The sequence below is a fragment of the Artemia sp. Qi Xiang Cuo genome, chromosome 7 (assembly GCF_049724085.1).
Source record: "Artemia sp. Qi Xiang Cuo chromosome 7, ASM4972408v1, whole genome shotgun sequence".
Classification (NCBI taxonomy): domain Eukaryota; kingdom Metazoa; phylum Arthropoda; class Branchiopoda; order Anostraca; family Artemiidae; genus Artemia; species Artemia sp. Qi Xiang Cuo.
The window spans coordinates 17,853,484-17,873,865 of record NC_142800.1 but is presented as its reverse complement, the minus strand read 5'-3'; the positions used below and the strand labels follow the sequence as shown (position 1 = coordinate 17,873,865).

Here is a 20,382-nt window from a genome sequence, read left to right as displayed (position 1 = left end):
TATATTTTTCTTCTGGCAAAAAATACGTTGTAAATATAGTTGCAGATTTTTGCAGATATGAGTTTGAAACCTGTGTAAGAGGGATTTCTGATAAGCTGAATCTGATGATGTGATTTTCATTAAAATTCGTTCACTTGTAGGGGATGTTTCCTCCCTCTTTAACAAATCAGGTAGTCTTTTCCAAACTCTTAGCCGTTGATGAGTAATACTAAACTTAATAAAATTTATATATTTAGAATCAGAATTATAAGCCCATTCTTTTGATACATTTATTGACATCAAAATTCGATTTTTAAAAGTTTCGAGTACTATTGAGCCGTATCGCTTGTTTTTTTTGTTGTTTTTTTACGTATATGTTATTACGTATATGAGGGGGTTCTCCCCGTAGTTAATACCACCCTTACTTTCACCTCCCCTTACTTTCAGTTCAAAAACTTGTTTTTTTATATTTAATTTCTGATTAAAAAAATAAATAATGATGGGAAATCCGGCGCCCCTTCATCGAAATGTCCCGTTTCCCCTGACACCTTCCTTCATGACCAGGTCCTCCCATATAGACCCCGACCCACCCCCCCCCCTACTACCAGAAAAAATTCCCCCTGAAAACGTCTGTATACTTCCCAATAACCAATACTATGTGTTAACATTGGGTAAAGTTCATAACTTTCAGCCCTCCCCCTGGGGGCTTCGAGGGATTAAGTCATCCTAAAAGACTTAGTTGTAATATTTTCGACCATGCTGAACAAAATAGCTATCTCAAAATTTTGATCGGGGGACTTTGGGAAAAAAATGAGCGTGGGAGGGGGCCTAGTTGCCCTCCATTTTTTTTGGTCACTTAAAAAGGGCACTAGAACTTTTAATTTCCGTTCCAATGAGCCCTCACGATATTATAGGACAACTGGGTCGATACGATCACCCCTGGGGGAAAAAAAATAATAATAATAAAATAAACACGCATCCGTGATCTTTCTTCTGGCAAAAAATGAAAAATTCCACATTTTTGCAGATAGGAGCTTGAAACCTCTACAGTAAGGTTCTCTCATACGCTGAATATGATTCATTAAGGTTCTATATTTTTTAGGGGGTCTTTCCTCCTTTTTTCGAAAATCAGCCAAATTTTCTCAGGCGCGTAACTTTTGATAGGTAAAATTAAACTTGATGAAACTTATGTATTTGAAATCAGAATTAAAATCTGATTCTTTTGATGTATCTATTGGTATCAAAATTCCGTTTTTTAGAATTTCGGTTACCATTGAGCCGGGTCGCTCCTTACAGTTCATTACCACGAACTGTTTGAAATCTGAAAAGATATAAAATATTTTTTTCCAGAAAAAACACTATGTTATTAAAACAAGAACAGGGATTAATTTATAAAATTTTACCACAAAACAAGTTTTTCAAAGAAATGTAAAGAGCTCCACTAAGCCGAAAATGAGCAGAAATAAAGTCAAATAATCTTCCAAGTGTAAAACTACCACAAATCACCATGAATGAATAAATGAAACTTTAAACGAACAGAAATTCCAATAAACCACCGAGTCAAATTCAAAAAAGCAAAAATTAACATAAGTAGAACTGATGACCTCCTTGCCTTCTCAGGCACAAAACATAATTTACGCTTATATTGATGGTGATTTGTGGTAGTTTTACTCTTGGAAGATTGTTTGACTTTATTTCTGCTCATTTTTGGCTTAATGGAGCTCTTTACTTTTCTTTGTAAGAGTTCTTCTGTGGAAAAAGTCTTTCAAATTAGTCAATAGAAATAAGCCAACAATCCTTATAAGGATTTCTACGTATTTAATATATGCTATGCTTTACCCCCATCCCCCAGACGTGCAAATATATAGCCGAAATTTGTTTCTAAAATATTATATACTTATTGCTATTATATAAACTTAAAAAATTTTTGTTGGTGTCCTGACGTGTTGATGTCCTAACGGTTAGATGTTATGTCGTTTAGTACTTGTCACGGTTAGATGAAATGGTAGCACCCTGATTTCCTACACCTATATGAAAAGCTTCATTTAGCATATAAGCATGGACAAAGAGGCAAAAAACCTGATATGCGTGATGATGAGGGTTGTTAGTCTTGGTGCATACTCTTGGAGGCCGCACAGCTTTATTAAATGGGTAATCAAAAGACAGGCACTTTCTTGGTTTTCCCTCTCGTGCGTTCCTGTATTTAAGCACAATTAAGTTTTTCATTAAACGTTTTCGTAAGTCCCTTCAATGCTCTCATTGAAGTAACTCGCAGCTGTGTATAGAAATACTTCTTTGGTACTCAATTGGTATTGATTGTATCTGTAGATACTGTTTTGTTTTTTATTTCTTAGTTTTTACTTAATTTTAGGTTTTATAGCTTTTTCCGGTTTAATTTTGTTCTACTTCTACATTTAGCGTTGAAGACGCCATGTTTTATACAGACGAAATATCTGTGTCGTTTTAGTCTGTTTTTTCCTTCCATTGGCCTTAGTTCTGTTTGTTTCCTTCATCTTGAGATTTATTTATCTCTTGGTTTATGTCATGGCTGGCTAGTTCGGCTTTAGATATTTCGTTCAAAACATTAAAAATTTCAGGCAATGCATTCAGAGTGTGTTTAAATATATTTCTGTATTTATTTTTGGGGCTGATTTAGTAAATTATTCTGATATATCATTTGTTAATAAACTTAATTTAAAAAAAAAAATTACGAATGTCCTGAGATACATTGTAATAGTTCGTGAATAAAGCTTTCAACAACTCAGGTAAATTCGTAAAATTTTCAAAATATTTAATATTTTCCGTACAGCACATGTCTGAAAAAACTTATCCTTTGCAGTCTTTAACAAGATTGTCTGTAACTGCTCGTGAAAAGTCTAAGTTTACTGCAAAGATCAAAAGACACCTAGAATGGAAAACAACAAATTCTTTGCACCAGGAAAAGAGGAAGAAACAAAGAAAGTACAAGTGAAAAAGAAGTGTTAAAAAAAGGAGAGGACAAAAATGGGTAAGCAGAGAAACCGAAAATTAAACCAAAACCCATGGTTTATAGTGCAATAGCTGTATTCAACAACTTATGCAATAATATTGCGAATATCGATCGAAACAAACAAACAAAACTTACAAAGGTTTCCTGCCCCAAATACGAAAAGCACCATCTAGTAAATATGCAGGGGCAATGTGGTATAAGAACTGATCTACTCGATGATGAAGGGTGTTATTCTTGAAGCTCCCTGTAGGAGGCCACACAGCTTTACTAAACGGATATTCAAACATCAAAGGATACATTGTGCTTTTACATTGAGCCCAGGTAACTGGGTTTTGACCAGTAGATGCTAAGAAAACGGTAGGATTGATGTGTTGTCGGCTTCTACTAAGAAAATCAGCATATATTAGATTACAAAGAATTAAAAAAAGAAGAAAAATATTGTCTACGGAAAAACAGAGACCCTAATGTAATCCTAGATCAGTAACCGTGAAAACATATAAGAACTCTTTATATGGCTTAAACTTTCAACTCTAAAAAGACGGCCACACAAAACTATTTGAAATCGTTAAGAAGGTGATTTTCTAAATGAAATTGGTGCAGCTGTTTTAGTCGCTTTTTTAAAATTGACAAAATATTATTATCATAATAGCAAATTACTGTCAGTATGAATGCGAATGACATATTATTATTTTAAGTACATTGCAATTGCAAAAATATTCTTCCCCAGATAGTTTTTTTTTTTAAATCCAATTTGTAACTTTTAAGTATTATGAGCCTTAGGTAACTCTGTTCTGGGTGGCAGGTAATACTGCAAATATGATCTAACTAAATTAATTTTTTTTTAATTACTGCTATTAAAAAAACATGAAATTTTAAACAGCATTCAATGATTATAGTGTTATAACAGTATTTCTAAATATATTTATTTTCCATAAAACACAAAAGACGCTGAAAATTTTTGGGGATTTGAGAGACTCCAAAAAGATGGCCACACAAAACTATTTGGAATGGTTAAGAAGATGATTTTCTAAATGGAATTGGTCCAGCTATTTTAGTCTCTTTTTTTTAACTGATAAAATATTATTATCATAATAGCAAATTACAGTCAGTTTGAATGCGAATGACACAGTATGATTTTAAATACACTGAAATTGCAAAATCATTATTCCCCAGATAGTTTCTTTAAAATCCATTTTGTAAGTTTGAAGTATTTTGCGCCATAGTTAACTCTTTTCTGGGTGGCAGGTAATACTGCAACCCTGATCTAACTAAATTAATTTTTTTAATTACTGCTATTGAAAAAAAACAAATATTTTATCCAGCACTCAATTATTGTAATGTTATAAGAGTATTTCTAAATATATCTATTTTCCATGAAGCACAAAAGATGCTGAAAATGTTTGCAATTCGAGGGGGTGGCATCAATCGATCCGTCTGTAGTAATTTCTATTGTTTTAAGTTTTATTGGTTCATTCATATCAAATAGTGCTCATTTTAGTTTATAAGCTCAACCTTTACATTCCATGGAAACAGTTTTTTTCTGTTGTTTTATGTTGTAATTTCTGTTTTCTGTTGTAATTTCTGTCGTTTTAAGTTTTATTTATTCATTCGTATCAAATAGTGCCCACTTTAAGTTATACGTTCAACCTTTAAATTCCGTGGAAACAGTTTTTGTTGTTGTTTTAAGCTGTAATTTCTGTTGTTTTAAGTTGTATATATTCATTCGTATCAAACAGTACTCACTTTAGGTTATAATCTCAACCTTTACCTTCCATGAAAACAGTTTTTTTTTTAATTCAGTCGCTGTTCGTATTTTAATTGATATCAAACTAAAGCATAAGCATTGGCCGTTTGAAAAAAACTTGCTCCGCCAAATTCTCGCCCAGAAATATTATTTTAAGGGCAACAGCCCTCAGTTCTCTTAAATCCCCCTTGTAGTATTTTTTCACTTAGCTCACTGATGGCAAGAACCCCCACTTCGCCCAGTCCTCCCTTGTGCTCTGAAGAAAAACTCCGTTTATAATTGAAAAAGAAGAGTAATTTACAAAATAATGCAATAATTATTTCGTGGACCTCTTGGATATCCAGTTCATGAACTTGTGTTATCTCCCTCGGCTCACTTTGCTCACTAGGGCTAGCAGCTTCTACATTCAGTCTTTAGAGATGGCTATGGTGGAAATAGCCTCCTACTTCTCTGCCGGGGTTTAAGTCTTGATCCTTAAACAAACAAGAGACGATTTTTACAGGCTTTTTATCCGTTCATCTGCTTCCCTTCGCTTGCTATGATTAGTAGCTTGGGCCTTCATCTCTTGTCATGCTTATAAAGATATGAGTTGAATTCTATCTACACATAGATATAACACTTACATCCACATATAGAGACGTTCTAGAGCAAATTTATTATGCTCAAGAAAGCAAGCAAAGTTTAATGTCAGTAGAAGCCATCAGAGACACTAAATTTTCAAAGTATACAAGCTTTTTAAGTAGTTTTTATATGTCTTTTTTTTATGTTTCTCTGAGTGATTTTTTGGCGTTTTTGGCTAACTCTTATTTTGGGTTGGTTTTTATTCTTGTTTTAATGTTCTACATATTTTTAAAATGAATTATAATACATTTGGATTGTGGTCTATTTGTGATCAGTTCCTGCATATACAAAATTTTGTGCAGGGTGTGGTTTGGTTTCAAAAGGCTTGTCCGATAATTAGTACATTTTCAAAAATACGACAATCCGCGTTCTACTAACTTTTATTTTTTCAAAATATAAAAACATGAATTTTTTCTAAGACTTTTCCATGTCTGTACAAGTTTCTTAATCATTTTTAGGAGCGGTTTTATCAGTCAAGTTTTATTTTGTCACGAAAATATATTGAATATACCTAATATAACGTAATATTTGACATAACATTAAATTTCAATAATATTTAACATTGTATTTAATAATAATAAGAAAAACAATATTAATATTTCATTTAATTATAAGATTTAATAATAATTCTGCTTCAACTCCACTGAAATATTGATATTTAATGATAAAATAGTGATAAATAGCCTCATATTACGTTTAAGCTACTACAAGCCTTGTAATTGCATCTAATCGATTTTTTCGAAATATGTTCTTTGAGCAATACAAGCACACATTCAAATTGAATTCAATAAAATTTACTTTTGCTTCAGTGCATCCCAGGCTGAAGTGACCATTAGATTAACAGGAAATTCACCCGGGATCATGTCAACAGCCATTTTTGTATGACAGTACATGGTGCGGAAAACTCCAGCTGCAGATCCAGCAAACCAGCCGGTGGTCCCACCTAATGAGTCAACCCATCCAGGAATTGGTTCTTTCCATGATGCAGTTACTGCAAAGAAGATAAAGAATTATAGTAAGTTATAAAACACTGGTAAAACAAATTCCCAGCTTGTGAAAACAGTTGTTGGCTGGAAAATCATTTAATTCTAACCAATTGTTCTCTTTACAAAAACAACCTAGCACTCTTTCAGACACTTTGCTCTTAAAAAGACCACTAAAACTTATCTTTTTGGCTCGAATAAAACTCCTTACAAAATTCAACGACAGATAGGATTTTTAACAGCCAAATTTTAATACCAGCAACCCTGCATTTTCATATTAGAGGCTCAAAAATTCTGCTGGTGGGTCTTTGGGCATCCCGGGCATGCTGGTTCAAAATTCATTAAAATCAGATCAAGTCGGGGGATGATTCCTTTTTTCATTCAAAATTTTGTAAATTTACTTTTGCTAAGACCTTTGACGGGTAGCTTCAAACTTAATAAACATTAATTATATGAAATCATGATAAAACCAAGGTTCTTTGAATAAATATATATTTTTCGAGCTTCCGCTGTTAAAATTTTAACTTCTCTTCATGCGGATCGCTCTTCACTTATAATTCATTGCCAGGGACTCTTTTGACACCAAAACTTTTACATTATAGCCTAATTTAAATTGATTTTTAAAAGATTACCAAAGAAGGTTTCCAATGGCAAAAAATCTGAGGCATGTCTACTTTCTTCTTTGGTTCAGCTCCATCTGCTTATTCCACTGCAAGAAAGAGCTAAGTGGAGGTCCAAATCAGTCAGTATCAATGTGTTTGCCAATAGTCTACCTCTCTGAGTGCTTTGCTAGGAGTTCAGAATATTTTAGAAGAAGACTGAGTGCTTTGCTCAGTCTTCCAGAATATTTTAGAAGATAGGTTCAGAAAAATTGTCCGACATCGTTATTAACTCTTATTTTTACCGACATGTGAAAAAAGGCAGAGCTTAGAATTGACCACACAACGCAATATGTCTCTTTATCAGCTTGTCCAAAACTCTATTCAAGTTCCTAATTTTGCAGTGTTTGGCCAAAAGACTTACTTGCTTCGACGCATAGGAGTAAAGGCTAAATGAACGTTCTATATAAGTTCCTGGTCATCTGTACTAATAAGAATCTACTGTATTTGCCTGGCTAGGTCAGTCAGCTAGCTGGTCATCTAAGTACCCATCTTGGTCCTCTCACCTATATTTTTGACGTTCCTTCCAAAATATTTCTTACTTTGAATGTGAGACAATCTTAAAAGGGGGAGGGGGGGGGGTTTCGAATTCTCAGAGACGATCCGCTTGACACTGAGAATCCCATTCATGAGAGTAAAACTGGTAGAATATCTAGGGATGGTTGTCAGGCTTGACAGCTGAAAAAAAGTCACCCAGCTGTGATATAGAAGCACAAAAAGAACAACTAAACTTAGAGTGGAGCATTCAAGAAAGAGCTAATCACCATGAACAATTGAAAATCTTTTGCCTGCAAATTCAGAATCTACAACACGGCTAGATATATGCCAATCCGACCCCCAATCTCTGTCCGAAAGAGCAGTTCTTTCCATTCTTGGACAGTTTTACTCAGTAGCTTCCAACACCTGAGGCTGAAATGGTGCCAAGTTCAGTTGATCACCTTCTATTAGTATAGCACAATGTTTATCAGGCCAATCATCTAACACTTTTACCCAAACTCATTTGCTGCCCTTAGAATTCTAACAATTTGTCAATTACAGTAATAGCATCATTGTGAAGCAAAACAAACCAAAGAGGTTTTGTATGAGCCTGTGTGTAGGTGGTTGAAGGATTAGACGGATGACACTTGTCACTCATATGATTTTGCTTTATTCTCTCAGTTGGCTAGATAATATGGTAAAATATACCTGCACTTCGACCTAAATTGCACAGTGTAAATCCTGTGTTATCGTTACGGTTACGAACAATATGGTGTCTTCAGTTATTGTATATTTGCCATTGTTTCAACAATTTTTTCTTATACTTTTATTCCTCTTTCGCTTATGTCTGCTTTGGTAGTCCACTTTTTGTCGATACTAAAGTGTTAGTTTTGAGGAATGGGGGGCTACTATTAGAGGGAGGGGTTTTTTGTGCCTTTAGTTAGACAGATTAACAACTCATTTTATCGGTTTGATTTAAACAAGATGCTAAAAAACAAAACTGTAATGAAGGACTAATTGCAGTAGAGACTATAAACCAAGACATGGCTTGTTTTTACATCGGGTTAGGACCTTGGTTGTTTTTTAGGACCTCATTTGTTTAGGATCTCGGTCGTGGAGACTGAATCCTTACTTGACTTTAGGACCTCGGTTGTTTAGGATCTCGGTTGTTTAAGATCTCGGCTGTGGAGACAGAAAATCCTTATTTGACTTTGGCTAAAGGTAAAGCATAGCCTACCTGTCTTTCTAATCTAGAGTTGGCAGGGGAGGGGTAAGGAAAATTTGAGACGATTCGTTCTCCAATCATGCATGCTTGAACTCTTTACATCATTCTAATTTAATGAGTTGACATTGCATCTACCGTTTTATTAACATGGACCTTTGAAGAATAGGTCATTTACATATTTTTGACCCTTGAATCGGCGGCTATTTACAATTTACATTTACCCCTTAAAAGCCAAGGCTAGTAGGAATATTACCAAAATACTATGTTATTGTTTACATAGCTTACATTGTTTACATTGTTTACATTGTTTACACATATATATATATATATATATATATATATATATATATATATATATATATATATATATATATATATATATATATATATATATATATATATATATATATATATATATATATATTATATCCTCGAAAACGGAACAATAATTTTTTTACAAAAATTAGTAAACAAGATATTTTGGCCTAAGAAAACGATCTAAATAAGTCAAAACTTTAGGAAAATTCGCCCCCCTCAGTGCTCTTATCGGTTTTATCGGTTTGATTTAAACAAGATGCTAAAAAACAAAACTGTAATGAAGGACTAATTGCAGTAGAGACTATAAACCAAGACATGGCTTGTTTTTACATCGGGTTAGGACCTTGGTTGTTTTTTAGGACCTCATTTGTTTAGGATCTCGGTCGTGGAGACTGAATCCTTACTTGACTTTAGGACCTCGGTTGTTTAGGATCTCGGTTGTTTAAGATCTCGGCTGTGGAGACAGAAAATCCTTATTTGACTTTGGCTAAAGGTAAAGCATAGCCTACCTGTCTTTCTAATCTAGAGTTGGCAGGGGAGGGGTAAGGAAAATTTGAGACGATTCGTTCTCCAATCATGCATGCTTGAACTCTTTACATCATTCTAATTTAATGAGTTGACATTGCATCTACCGTTTTATTAACATGGACCTTTGAAGAATAGGTCATTTACATATTTTTGACCCTTGAATCGGCGGCTATTTACAATTTACATTTACCCCTTAAAAGCCAAGGCTAGTAGGAATATTACCAAAATACTATGTTATTGTTTACTGAATAACCGCTATTGAACAATAACAGTAATCCTGGTTGAACTTCGTTGAAGTAAGGATACTGGGGCTGTTTTAAAGGTTTTTTAAAAGCATTTTTAGTTTTAAACTTCGCATGTTTATATATATATTTTTTCTTTAATGTTGTGCTGAAGACGGCCCTTGGACATAGGGCCGAAATATTCACCGATTTAAATTGCACTGTCTTGGAAAAAAATTTCCCTATTGTTTTTAAGTTGTGTTTGTTTGTTATTGAACAACAACTATATTAAAGCATTTGCTATAATCTCGTAACACTTTAAGGGCGTTCACACTAGGCACGTAATTTTGCATGCTATTTGGTTAAGTTACGTAAAGTTAAATATAACTTTTCCCACTTAACCAAGTCCTTTCACATTAACTCAATTTAAAATCGATAAAACTATCCTAATCAAACAATCCGTGGCAACAAACTGTAAATAAGGAGTGCCTAAGCTCAATAGTAACCGAAACTCTAAAAAAAAAAAATTTTGATAACAATAAATACATCAAGAGAATCGAAATTTGATGCTGATTCTGAAAATACAATTTTTAAGTTTAATATTACCCATCAAAAGCAACGAACCTGAAAAATTCACCTGATTTTCGAAAAGGAGGGGGGGAAACACTCACAAAAAGTCAATAAATCATAATGAAAATCACACCTTCAGATTGAGCATATTAAAAAACGGTACTGGCTATGAGAGTGGTAAACACGCGATAAGTGAAGTTTCGTTAATGCTAATAAAATAAAACAAAATAGGATAAAAATATAATTTCGGCTGTATTTTTTATCATTAGGGGGGGGGGGGGGGGTAAAGCAAAGCATATATTAATTAGGTAATCTAACATAACCTAGGTACTTTTTTCCCCCAAAACCCCAAAAATAAAATTTTAAATGTTGTAAACGCAGTGACAAACCAAAGTATGCAATCCAATTCTCTATTGAAAGAAACCCGTATGACTAGTTTCTTAAGTATCTTCCCTATATAATATATCGCGTGTTTACCGAAATCTTAACCAGTACCTAAAAAACACAACTGAAAACATTTCAAGCTTCTATCCACAAAAATGTGAAATTTTCCATTTTTTTTGCCAGAAGAAAGATCACGGAAGAGTCTCTGTTGTTTGTTTTGTTTTTGTTTTTCCCAGGGGTAATCGTATTGAACCAAAGGTCCTAGAAGATTGAGAGAGGGCTCATTCAAATTGAGATGAAAAATTATAATGCCATTTCTAAGTGGCCAAAAAAATCGGAGTACTACTACTACCCCCCTCACTCGCCCTTTTCCACCAAAGACCTCTAATTACAATTTTGAGATGGCCATTTGATTTAGCATAATTCAAAGGTCCAACAATTATGCTTTTGAGCATGATATGGCTCCCATAGTCTCTTGAGAAAGCTCTGTAATTTACAGAATTTGCCCATTGTCTATACATAGAATTTGTTATTGGGAAGTAAACGGAATCTCTTTTTTGGGGGAAGCGGAATTATGAGCTGGAGGTGATTTTCCCTGGGAAGAACTGTCCGAGGAGATGCAAGTTCCCTAGGAAATTCCTCGGCGGAAATTTTTCGCAGAGGAGGGAGGTTATTTTTTTCGAGGGGGTATTTTCAAGAGGGGGGGGGGGGGTCAAATGCCTAGAACCCTCTTTCAGACATATTTTAGAATATTTAACGTTTTTTTTCCTTTGCCTGTTTTGATTGAAATTTTTGCAATTATTTTTGAAATTGTATTTTTGAAATTAATTATAATTATATTTTTGAAATTTTTCATTATTTCAAACTCGCAGACCACATCAAATTTATATAATTTATATTTATGCAATCTTATGGAGCAAATTGTGTACGTAACATAAGCAGTGCTAGATAGACTCGAGCTCACCTTGAAACTTTACGTTTATGTTAGTTTATGGTACGCTACAGAAAAGTTAATATAGTGGCAACAAACTGGAATTCCTGGATGAGCAATTAACACATTTTTTTAATTATTAAACTTTTCCAAGAAATCCTTCTATACCTGATTAGAGGTCGAATCTCAGTCTCCATTCCGCATTCTTAATTTTTGAATAGTTTGCTTATGATGGTTGTGATGATTTTAGAAGGGGATAAATAAAAAAAAAAAAGTTTTTTTCAACTGAAAGTAAGGAGCAATATTAAAACTCTAAAAGACCGGAAATTTTTCTGTATATGAGGAGGGGGGGGGAGCTGTCCCTTGCTCAACCCTGCTCTTTAAGCAAAAGTCATAAAGTTCTTCAGAAATACTTCTTGTTCAATATCATTCGCCCTTGTGTTTGAACAATTTTTTTCCAAGGGGTGTGACAGAAAGTCCAATTTTATCGTGAAGAGCAAGGGTTAAGGAATGGGCAGCCCCCCTAGTATACAGGCTAATTTCTACTTCTTTTAAGTTTTAATACTGCTCCTTACTTTCAGCTAGAGTAACATGTTTTTTATTTAATTTCTGACCGTTTTTCAGTCTATGCAGGGAAATCCTCTCTCCCCCCCCCGCCGTGTAAAATTTTTACTGGGAAATTTCCCAAGGAAACTTTCAAAAAAAAGGGACTTTTAAAAAGGCATCAAAAATGGGAAACTGATATCCACTCCCTTATGATTTTGGGAATATTTCTGGTCTACGCAGTGAGAATAACATTAAACCACAAAATGAAAAGAATTTATTCCGTATAGGAGGGGGCTGCCCCTTCTTCATCCGTCCGCCTTATTGTCGCAGAAACTACGGAGGGTACTCATTAGATCAGATATTGAGAGCTATATTCTTTTTTTATAAGTCGAAAGTGATTGGAGACCAACCAGCCACGGGGGGGGGTATTTCCTGAGGGGTCATTTTCTATGTGGAAGTATTTTTCGAGAGGGGTTATTTTCGTGGGGGGGGGTACTTTTTGAGGGAATATTTTATGAGGGCGTAAGCACCGGCCACCCGGAAAAAGTAGAGGGTTATGCAAATTAACCGCCGTTTCGATGACCAAATGAACCAAGAGATTTTTTGTACATAATGGTAAAGGTGAAACACCTTAACTAAAATGTATAAAATACCTGTTAGATCACTCGCTGACCTTTTGACAAACAGCCTGTACAAGCCGCTTTGACCCGATCCGCAGAAATTCTGGTTCCGATATAGCCTTGACAGTGTTATATATTTAAATACAATATTACCGTGCCAAGAATTGCATCTCCATGCAGCTGAATTACTCGTGACTTCACTAAATTGCAATGAACACGTGATTTCAGCATTTAAATTTGAATGAGAAGAACCTCCATGCTGCTGAACTACTCGTGACTTCACTGTATTGCAATGAACTCATTATTTCAGCATCTGAATTTGAATGAGAAGTATTTTAGGAAGGTGAACCCCCCTAATATACGAAATAATCTCTGTTGGCTCTAAGTTTTGAAGTTGCTCCTCACTTTCAGAAGAAAAAACTTGCTTCTTAGAAATCTAATTTTTCTACTTGAGCAATAATATATATATATATATATATATATATATATATATATATATATATATATATATATATATATATATATATATATATATATATATATATATATATATATATATATATATATATATATATATATATATATATATATATATATATATATATATATATATATTATATCCTCGAAAACGGAACAATAATTTTTTTACAAAAATTAGTAAACAAGATATTTTGGCCTAAGAAAACGATCTAAATAAGTCAAAACTTTAGGAAAATTCGCCCCCCTCAGTGCTCTTAATGTATTTTTATTAAATCCTATGTGAAGTGAAATTAAGAGACCGGAAGACCAGAAAAAAATTGTTAAAATGATGTTTTATCGAAACGAAGCTTTTTTTGAAAAATGGCTACTGATTAACGATTAACAATTGGTTTGGTTCTAATTTGTCGTTTGCATAACCTATAGGATTTAATATAAGCATATCTAATTTAGAATAAGATCTGCCAGTCTCTGCACTTGCCAGGGATACCAATTTAAAGGGATGAACTGACCCCAAGAGATTTAAAAATACCTTCCCTTTTTTGCGCTTGTTTAAAAAGTTTTAAAGTCTAGAAAAATTACAGAAAACTTTTTCTCTTGTTTGAATCAGGTTATGAGAGGTACACACTTCAGCGGGGAATATTTTCTATGGAGGTGGGGGGATACGCCGGGAATCATTCTTATATCTAAAATTTGCTTTACTGAACAAAGCTTGGTCACCTGGTGATGCATATAATACTGGAAAGTATATTTCATTTGCTTTTACCACACAACTTCAAGACAATTTACCATCCTTCCCTCTCAAAGTGGTAGGAAGGAAATAATAACGTTGTATTTTTGTATGAAAATGGAGTTGGAGTAAAAGTTCCAAAACGCCTGCCTATGGCATAATAATTGTGCTGCCAAACTACATCGTAGAACCTTTCACACTAAACTAACTTCAGACTTTGTGTTGCATATTTATTTTTACGGATTTATTTTACCGTATGTAGTCCCAAGTATATTTGAGCTCAACATAAAATTATACGTTTGTATTTTTATCCTATTTATATATTTTTATATTTTTATCCTATTTTGTTTTATTTCATTAGCATGAACGAAATTTCACTTCTCGAGTGACTACCGGATTCTTGATAAGTAACAATTTTTTTTTTTTTTTAATTTCTGATCGTTTTTTAAATGTTGCTGGGAAATCCAACACCTTCTTCATAGAAGTAACCCTCCCCCCATGAAAACTTTCTTCTTGGAAAGATCCTTCCCCGTAGCCTCTTATGCCTGGCCCCCTCCCCTCCACCAAAAACTCCCCCCTCAAAACGTCTGTATACTTCCCAATCTCCAATACTATATGTAAACAATGGGCAAAATTCATAATTAGCAGCCCTTTCTCCGGGGACTGTGGGTGATTAATTCATCCTCAGAGACATAGTTGTTAGACTTTTTGACTATGTTGAACAAAATGGCTATCTCAAAATTTTGATCGAGTGGCTTTCGTAAAAAATGAGTGTGGGAGGGTTCCTAGTTGCCCTCCAATTTTTTTTAGGTCACTTTAAAAGCGCACTAGAACTTTTAATTTCCGTTCGAATGCTAATATAATATTCTAGGACCACTGGGTCCATACGATCACCCCTGGAAAAAAAAAATACGTATCTGTGATCTTTTTTTTTGGCAAAATATACAAAATTCCACCTTTTTGCAGAGAGGAGCTTGAAACCTATACAGTAGGGTTTTTTGATACGCTGAATCTGAAGGTGTGATTTTCATTAAGATTCTATGAATTTTAAGTGGCGTGTCCCCCTTTTTTGAAAATAAGAAAAATTTTATAAGGCTCGTAACTTTTGATGCGCCAGACTAAACTTAATAAAGTTAATATATTTGAAATCGGCATAAAAATAAAATTCTTTTGATGTATCTATTTTTATCAAAATTAAGTTTTTTAGAGTTGCGGTTACTATTGAGCCGGGTCGCTCCTTACTTACAGTTCGTTACCACGAACTGTTTGATAGTATGTTATATTATTATAATATGTTATAATATGTGTTTATTTTACGCTACGTAAAATTATGTTGCACTATGAAAAAGTAAAAACAGTAGCAATTCCAGAATGAGCAATTAATAAATACTAAGAATAAATTAATATAATTTTCCTGACAACCTTAACATTTTATTAGAACTTGAGTGTCCATCTCCATTCCACCTTTTGGTTTTGAATAGTTCAATTACGATGATTTTAATGATTTGAGACGCTGGTTACGACGGTTTTATTGATTTTTACGTTAGCTTACTGTCAAAATACTTGTTTAAGTGTGACATATTGTACTTTACGTAATGTAACTTAACCACACAGCAACTAAAATTATTGAGATTTCATTAAAAAAAAAAAAAAAAAAAAAAAAAAATTGAGGTTCACAATCATCCAAAAAGAAAATAAGAAACCAGATGCATTTCAAAGATATTACTTACCCTCTCAAAGTGGTAGGAAGGAAACGATACACGTTATATTTGTGTATGAAAATGGAGTTGGAGTAAAAATTTCCTAAAAGACCCAAGCCACTGCTTATGGCATAATAATTGTTCTTCCGCGCCACACCGTAGAACCTTTCACACTAAACTAAATTCAGACTTAGCGTTGAATTATCTTACGGATTAAATTATGTCCGTACCATATGCAGTCCCAAGTAGATTCGAACTCAACATAACATTTTGCGTTACACAAGCTTGTGTTAGATTATGGTGTTACATTGTGTTATATTATGTGGTATATATATTGTGTTGTATTGTGTTATGTTATATTATTATATTATGTTCTATTATGTGCCAATATTACGCTAAGTAAAATTGTAATAGCAATTCCAGGATGAGTAATTAATAAATACTAAGAATAAATTAATAAAATTTTCCTGAAATTCTTTAACATTTGATAAGAACTTGAATGTCAATCTCCATTCCACCTTTTGGTTTTGAATAGTTCAATTATGATGATTTTAATGATTTAAGACGCTGGTTACGGAGGTTTTATTGATTTTTACGTTAGCTTACTGTCAAAATACTTGTTTAAGTGTGACATATTGTACTTTAAGTAATGTAACTTAACCACTCAGCAAAGAAAATTACGTTCTTGTATTTAATGTGAAAGCCACTTAATGACTCTGTAATTCTAAATAACCGACTTATGGAAAACTCATTAAAAAAAAATTAAGGTTCAGGATCGTCCAAAAAGAAACTAAAAGGCCATACACGTTTCAAAGATAATACTTACCAATGGTGGGCCTTATTATAACGATCTTAAAATCCACTTCTCCTGCCTCACTATTTAGAACCGCTTCTCCCAGCGACTTCGAAAATGTGTATGTGTTTGGAGCTCCATTTAATAAGCTACAAATATAAGCTCCATTTGAGTAAACTCCATTTAATTAAGCTAGAAATAGTTGGTGATCTTGGAAATTGAAATTGGTATTTAAATGTCCTTTTAAATCAATTTTCAAAATATCTAATATAGACAAGCTTTCAATTTCTACACTTTTTTCTTCCCAATTTCATCTGTAGAGCATATCCAACAAATTTTGCTGGTCTACGTCAGTTTTTATTGCAATATAAATAGAGGTTTAAATTCACAAAAGTCAAAGGGGAAGCAAAATGTATTTTTTAATATCTAGGGGGCCATTTCGTTTTTTTTTCATTTTTAATCGAATACCAAAAAAGGCATTTTCAATGAAAATGTCCCTCCACAGACACAACTAAAAAACGTATTACAAAAACCAAGAGGGAGGAACCTAATGGGAAGATGCCCCCCCCCCCTAGTGATGCCTTCACATATAAAAACACTGATTTGTTATTAAACACTGAATTCTTGAGTTGTTATATTGGTTGAAAAATATATAATATCTTTCTTATATTATTTGAGGAAAATCTTGTTAATACCAAAAATTTAAATAGCATAAACTTGCTACCCTTTCAATTTGCTTGAATGATACCAAACCCTGAGCAAGTGTCCCAAACGGATACTAGGCTACATCCAAATTATTTCATGACTTCAGAGACATGTAATTGGTCAACTTGGAAAAATCAAAAAGCATACAACAGAGAAACAAAATTCTATAGGACAGTGAAAGTATTAGAAAGTGACTTTCAGTGTTCTTAACTGTTAATAGCGACCAGTTTTGCAATCATAGAGGGTCGAACCTCAAAGTGCGACCAAAACAGGTTTGGTGCCAAAAGCCTCGATTTCTATCAATTCCTATTACAGAGAAAGACGCACTCCAGAAAAACCCTGGCCACGCACTCCAGAAAAACCCTGGATATTTATTCATATGAACAAGATGCTACAATTGTTTCATCTGGAATAAAATGACCCAGATTAATATAAATTGGATTAATTAGTCCAGTGGGTTCAGTTTGTAAATTATTTTTAGTCTGAAAAAAACCCTCGCTAAACAATAACGTATTTTTAAGTACCGCGTAGTTGAAGTATTTGTTTATTGAAAGAATACTCTTACTTTGCAAATAAAAAATACCGTTAGTCTGGTGGTTTAATTGTTTTTTCTTTTTGTTGTGAGAGAAATATAAATTTTGAACCAAATAGAAAAAAAATGAAATGAAAAGTCACGAAGAGCCAGAGCCAGCGCTCTACCGCTGACTCTGGTTTTTCGTCAATGTGTTTTGTTGTTGTTTTTTTTTTCACGAGAAGAAAGGAAAAGTCGTTTAACAAAGAGGACACTAATATGTTCTACTTTCAAATAATAATAGTGGATTCTATTTGAGACGTGGGATCCTCCTGAAATTCAAACCAAAAGAAAAATTTTACTAATTACCATATGTATAACAATTTCCAACTGTGAGTTTTTAATGGATTCAGTCACTTAGAAAATACTGTAGATCAAGACCGCACTCTGAGGGGTTTGGGGGTTGGACCCCCCCCCCCCCTGAAATGTTTGTCTGACTCGTAAAAACGTAAAAAATGGACACAAACAAATTTTTTACGGTTTTTTGGATTTTTTTGTGTGTAACCCCTCCCCCCGAAGAAAAATTCTTTGTCTAAAACAACCCCACCACCCCCGAAAAAAAAATTGGATACGGCCCTGCTGTCGATCCAGATGTTTTGCATTGAAGCATAAATATACGGTATCTTCGGTATAAAAGGGTCATAGCAGCCCAGTCACCTTACAAAATGTTCCTAGCCCTACAGAGTATAAGCTAATCCAATCCCAATATAGATTTTGAAATTCTCCAGTAGTTTCGTAAAAAACTACTTACGGCTACTACTAATACTCCTGTTACTACATCTAGTACTACTACCACTGCTGCTACTACTACTACTACTATTACTACTACTACAACTACAACTACTACTACTACTACTACTACTTCTACTTCACCTGCTACTGCTACTACTACTGCTGCTACTGCTACAACTACTACAACTGCAACTACTACTACTACTACTACTACTACTGCTGCTATTACTACTACTATTACTACTACTACAACTACTACTACCACTACTACTACTACTACTACTACTAATACTTCTACTACTACTACTATTACTACTACTACTACTACTACTACTACTACTACTACTACTACTACTACTACTACTACTACTACTAATACTACTACTACTACTACCACTACTACTACTATTACTACTACTACTACTACTATTGCTACTACTACTATTACAACTGCTGCTACTACTACTTTACCACTACTACTACTACTTAATTTGAAATTTTCAGGGAATGTTTAAAGGTATGTTGAACTACCACATCCAAACCCACTACGTACATCCATGTTGATAATATGCCATATCAGTAATACATTAGGAACAGCTAAGGGTGCACACGGAAGATAAGGGCAGAATCATAGACAATGCCAAAGTAAAGAGCAAAGTTGGCTCAATAGACTGTTTATTTTTTATTATTTTTTTTTTCATCAAGGCATTTCGTATGGAACTGGTTGTCTTAGAAACTTCGGGAGGAGCTCATTCAACTGAAAAACGAAAGTTCTAATGCCCTTTTTAAGAGCCAAAAGTGATGGAGCGTAAGTGTAACCAGGTGTGTATGCAGGTTATCAAAAGGGCATATCCTTAGGAATGGTTAAGGGTATTAAGTTGGAACTTTCGGGGAGAGATGAGGGAGATGATCAGTTGACCAAATGCAATTTGTGCACGCTAACAAAACTACTACTACTATTACTACCACCATCATTACTTCCACTGCTACTACAATACTGCTTCTGTTGCGACTTCCACTAAAGCTGAGGATATTAAGGTGAAATTTTCAGGAAATGTTGCGCGGAAAGGGGAACTAAATCAAAACACACTCTGTACAAACAGATTGTAAAGGAAGTATCAGCAATATCTTGGGAACTTTTTTCGAGTTCATCAACGCCTCGCTCTCTACGCTAAAGTTTTTTTTATTACTCAAAAAAGTTGAGTTGCCACAAAGAGTCAAATTTTTAGCGTAAAGAGTGAAGTGTTGAAGAGGGGGCAGCCCCTTTCCTGTAAGGAATAATTTCGGTCCGTTTTAAGTTTTTATAACGCTCTTACTTTCAGTTGAAAAACCTTTTTTTTATTTAATCGAGAAAGGGCTGTAAATATTAGCAAGGGGAAAATTATTTTGGCCCGATCAGGGTCAAAATAATATAGAACCGAAGTTCGGAGGCAACTATTCGGTTTAGAACTATCTAAGAGGTATTTATATTGGCTCAAAGTTTCAGAGGCATACTCCTGCGCAGCAGTATATTCATCCCAACGAATGTACACTCCAAACAAAACTGACATAGTTAAATTGAATATAGGGTATACGATAACCTTACTAATTAAGCAGAGCTGAATAGTTAAAGACCAATTTTGTATGAGTAAGGAGGTTAGTAAATTTTTTAGTAGGGCTACTGGTGCCTAAACCTCAAACTGTCCGTTATTGAAAATGCAAAATACATTTTAAATGTTTTCAATTTTTTACTTTAATAAATGAAAAATTATCAAAACTCTTAGGAATAAATATGTATATTAAACTGACAATCTATGGTCATTTATTTTCTTTTAATAAAGTGCAAATTACGTCTTGGTCTTGAGAAGGCAAGGGGGTTGTCAGCACTGCTCATGTTAAT

The 20,382-nt window shown here is 33.9% G+C and overlaps 1 protein-coding gene across 2 annotated transcripts in view; it reads right to left on the bottom strand.

Moving 5' to 3' along the window:
* LOC148950016 (putative fatty acyl-CoA reductase CG5065) overlaps positions 1-20,382 on the bottom strand; it is a 123,080-nt gene that overhangs the window by 10,321 nt on the left and 92,377 nt on the right. Inside the window, exons 4-6 of one of the 2 annotated variants that reach the window (XM_089092075.1) lie at positions 16,529-16,644; positions 6,132-6,324; positions 3,104-3,352 (exon numbers count right to left, since the gene is read on the bottom strand). In XM_089092075.1, coding sequence (XP_088948201.1) covers positions 3,104-3,352; positions 6,132-6,324; positions 16,529-16,644 — 558 coding nt within the window. The remainder of the gene's footprint in view (positions 1-3,103; positions 3,353-6,131; positions 6,325-16,528; positions 16,645-20,382) is intronic. The other variant, XM_089092076.1, reaches the window with a different exon arrangement.